At 51.0% G+C, this 3,710-nt stretch overlaps 1 protein-coding gene across 1 annotated transcript in view; it reads right to left on the bottom strand.

The window, feature by feature from the left end:
- Positions 1-3,710, bottom strand: part of pard3ab (par-3 family cell polarity regulator alpha, b) — a 67,509-nt gene that overhangs the window by 37,984 nt on the left and 25,815 nt on the right. The window contains exons 8-11 of the mRNA XM_025052580.1: positions 3,234-3,359; positions 2,578-2,954; positions 966-1,105; positions 614-742 (exon numbers count right to left, since the gene is read on the bottom strand). Of these exons, the coding sequence (XP_024908348.1) occupies positions 614-742; positions 966-1,105; positions 2,578-2,954; positions 3,234-3,359 (772 nt within the window). The remainder of the gene's footprint in view (positions 1-613; positions 743-965; positions 1,106-2,577; positions 2,955-3,233; positions 3,360-3,710) is intronic.

The raw sequence follows: 3,710 nt of genomic DNA on the forward strand, positions 1-3,710 counted from the left end.
TTTTCTTAAATAACTGACAATAAGATCCAAAAGAAGGCGATGTCTGTGAGTCAGTCGGGAGACACTGATGTCCTCATGGACGTGTGAGACATGGACAGTTTGACAATAACATCCCTCTTTCCAAGGGTTTGTTTTCAACTCTTGATTTTACAACTGGTGACTGTTGTCTGACTGCTGTCTGACTGTTGTCTGGCTGGTGTCTGGCTGCTGTCTGACTGCTGTCTGGCTGTTGGCTGGCTGTTGTCTGACTGTTGTCCGGCTGTTGTCCGACTGTTGTCTGCCTCCTGTCTGACTGTTGTCTGACTCTTGTCCGACTGTTGTCTGCCTCCTGTCTGACTGTTGTCTGGCTGGTGTCTGACTGTTGTCTGACTCCTGTCCGACTGTTGTCTGACTCCTGTCTGACTGTTGTCTGACTGTTGTCTGACTGTTGTCTGGCTGCTGTCTGGCTGCTGTCTGACTGTTGTCTGACTGTTGTCTGACTCCTCATCTCACGACGGTGTGGACAGCAGACTCTCCTGAGGTTCCATGAAGACTGGCCTGAAGTCTGTGTTTGTTCAACAAAGACTAAAACTCTGGAGCAGTTTGACTTCTGGCTACAGCAGGAAGAACTCACCACTTCCTGGGACAGGAAAGCCTCTTCCTGACGTAAAATGAGCAGTCCAACAGCCCCACCCATGGGCGTGGCCCGCAGCAGGGACACCACCTCCTCCTGTGTCCTACCATGCAGATCCACACCGTTCACCTGAGGAGGACCAGAAGAAAACACAGAACTTTAATCCACAACAACAGTGTTGACGGTGAGGTGTTCACTAGCTGCTGAACAAACTCAGCTGTTCCTGGGTAACGTTGAGCTAACGTTGAGCTAACGTTGAGCTAACGTTGAGCTAACGTTGAGCTAACCCGTCGTTGTCTTCTCTTGTTAACAGTCAGACTAAACGCTGCAGAAAAGTGAATCTTTCTCTCACCTCCAACAACCTGTCTCCTGCTTTAAGGCGGCCATCTTGGATCGCAGCTCCCCGGGGCAGAATGTTCTTGACATAGATGGGAGCTGAGCCTCCAATGGGAACGTCCCGCGATGTGATGCTGAACCCGAGTCCCTCCGGACCTGGGGGCGAGGAGTTGAGGCGTGAATTTTAAATGAAGCCAAAGATCAAAGCAGTTTGATTTCATTTCCAGCAAACACGTTAACTGGAAAACTTTCCAGTTGCTTCTACGCCCCCTAGAGTCAGAGTTAGTTCAACGTTTGTTCTGTTGCCGAACTGAGTGAAGAGACAAACAAACAAATCTTCCTCAGAGGTTTAAACTCGGTGGTTCACCTCCACATCCTTCACCTAATCCCCGTCATTGATGAGCCAATCAGCTTCCCACAGCCTGACAGGATGCAGTATTATCCTCAGCGTTAAACGCCTGCAGCGTGGCTGGCTCTGAGCAGTGAGGAGGAGGAGAAGCGAGGTCGTTAAAAGTCCCATTAGCTTGATTAGGACATACTGAAGCTATTTCCTGTGCAGAACGAGATCCTTTGATTGATCCTGATACTCCAGGAGGATTCACAAGTCGACCGGCGTTTGATTGGAACAACATCAACACTGCAGGTGTTTAATCTGCACTCAAAGCCGCAGGCTTACGTCGGGACTAGAAACAACAACACGGCAGCCAAACAGCCTCGTGGGAATCGGAATTAATCCCCACCGGTGTCTGCTCCGACAACAGCAAACCAAAGGTGGAAGGAGGGGAAAGACGAGCTCTCAGATGGAGAAGGTCACAGGTCGCCTGGAGAACCAGGCACAGCAGGGTCAGCGGAGAGAACAGGGGGAAAAACGTCAGAGTGAGCGAGGAACCAGAGGGAGAAACGTGACACGGGCGGAGCTCACATCAAGCAGATGGGTGGTGGGTTTTTGTTTTTTTTTTATTTCTGTGTTCTGGCTCCACTCCAGCCACGAGAGAGGAGAGGAGAGGGTGGTGCAGACTTCAGCAGACATATGGTGCAGCTCCGTCAGGCCGTCTTTGACAGAGCGCAGGGAGCAGAAAGTTCTTCAGTAACAAGCTCTCCGGCCCTCAGACATGGAACCGGCACCTGTTCTGCTGCTGGCACCGCTCCGGCACCACCTGCGCCGGCCGTCACTCACAGACTCTGAGAGGTTGTAAGGCTGGTAATAAAAGGCAGTTTTTCATGAAACTGTTCCCACATGACTCTGAGAAAACCCAGGAACTCCTGTGGTGTCACAGAGAGCTGGAGGAACGTGAAGCAGGAAACGAGGATTTCTGACAGAGAAGAGCAGGAAATTAAACCGATGCCCTGGCGTTCTCGGAGATGCTGCGTCAGTCTGGACACACGCCTCGCAATAACAAGTTCTGACCACAAGGGGCCGGGCCTGACGGAATGGGTTTCACATCCTGGGAGGTGTCCTGGTTACAAAGACCGGGGATGAAAGGAGCATCCGTCAAAGGCTCGGTGTAACTGGTCCACGGGTGGACACTGCTGCTGAATGTGCATGAGCCTTGGACAGAAACAGACAGAGAGGGAGGGAGAGAAGGGAGAGAGAAAGTGGGGGAGTGACCGACCGTTGTTCAGCTCACCTTTCCTCAGCTGGATGTTCAGTCTCCTCCCCACCTTCTTGGCGTAGCCTCCCGTTGGCGTGGAGCTCATGGCCCTCTGGGGTGAGTTGATGTGCCCGGTCGGAGGCTTGGCGGCAGAGACCGTCGGGTGGTTCAGCGGCGTGTAGCCGTTGTTCTGCTCGGGGTGAGCGTGCGAATGCGGGTGGGGATGGGGGCCGTGTCGGGACATTCTCTGTGGGGTGTGGTCGATGTGGGAGTCCGGGCTGAAGCGGCCCGAGGCGTAGGCTGGGTTCCTCTCCACGTGGGACAGCTGCTCGTACTGGACCTTCATGGACGAGGGCACCACGTGAAACATGATGATCGGAGAACGCATGGCCTGGCGGAACATGTTCTGAGCTCTGTCAGGAGACAGACAAGGGAGTGGACGTGAGTGAAGACACAACAACACAACAGAACAGAGTGTTAGAGGAGGGGTCTGCTCAGGGTCAGCTGATGAAGGTGGAGAGAGAACCACAAGGCCTGGTTAGCATCACACATCAGCAGCAGGGGGCAGCATTCAGGGGAAAAAAAAGGACTTAAGAAGGCAGTTAAGCAGAGGAATTAAGGAGGTCAGAAGGTCACACACAGGATGTCCAGAGGGGCTCAGCAGCCCCTCCTGCTGGGCCGTGGCCTCTTACTGTTCAAAGCGGATGTTGCGCAGGTCTCCGTTGTTGATTCGGACGATGCAGTCGTTCTCCTGAAAGAGGCCGTGCTGCTCAGCCTTTCCTCCCCGCTCCAGACGCTTGACCAACAAGCCAAGAGTCCTGAAAGGTCAAAGGGTCAAAGGTCTTTGTCAACCACACGATAGTGAAGACTAAAACTCTGGTGCGCAGCCTGGACTGGACCGAGGTGGAGACGACAGGATCTGTCGACCCGATTGGTGCCGGTTTAGATCCCAGAACTGACTATGTGGAGTGGGGCTATATATACATATAGTTATATGTATATGTTTATATGTCTATATAAATATATATAAACATATATATGTTTATATATATAGTTGTATATATATGTTTTTTATTTATAGTTATATGTATATATAACTATATATAAACATATATAAATATATATATAAACATATATATAAACATTTATATATGCTTATATATTTATAT

This window comes from Cynoglossus semilaevis, chromosome 20 (genome assembly GCF_000523025.1).
Source record: "Cynoglossus semilaevis isolate Cse_v1.0 chromosome 20, Cse_v1.0, whole genome shotgun sequence".
NCBI classification, from domain to species: domain Eukaryota; kingdom Metazoa; phylum Chordata; class Actinopteri; order Pleuronectiformes; family Cynoglossidae; genus Cynoglossus; species Cynoglossus semilaevis.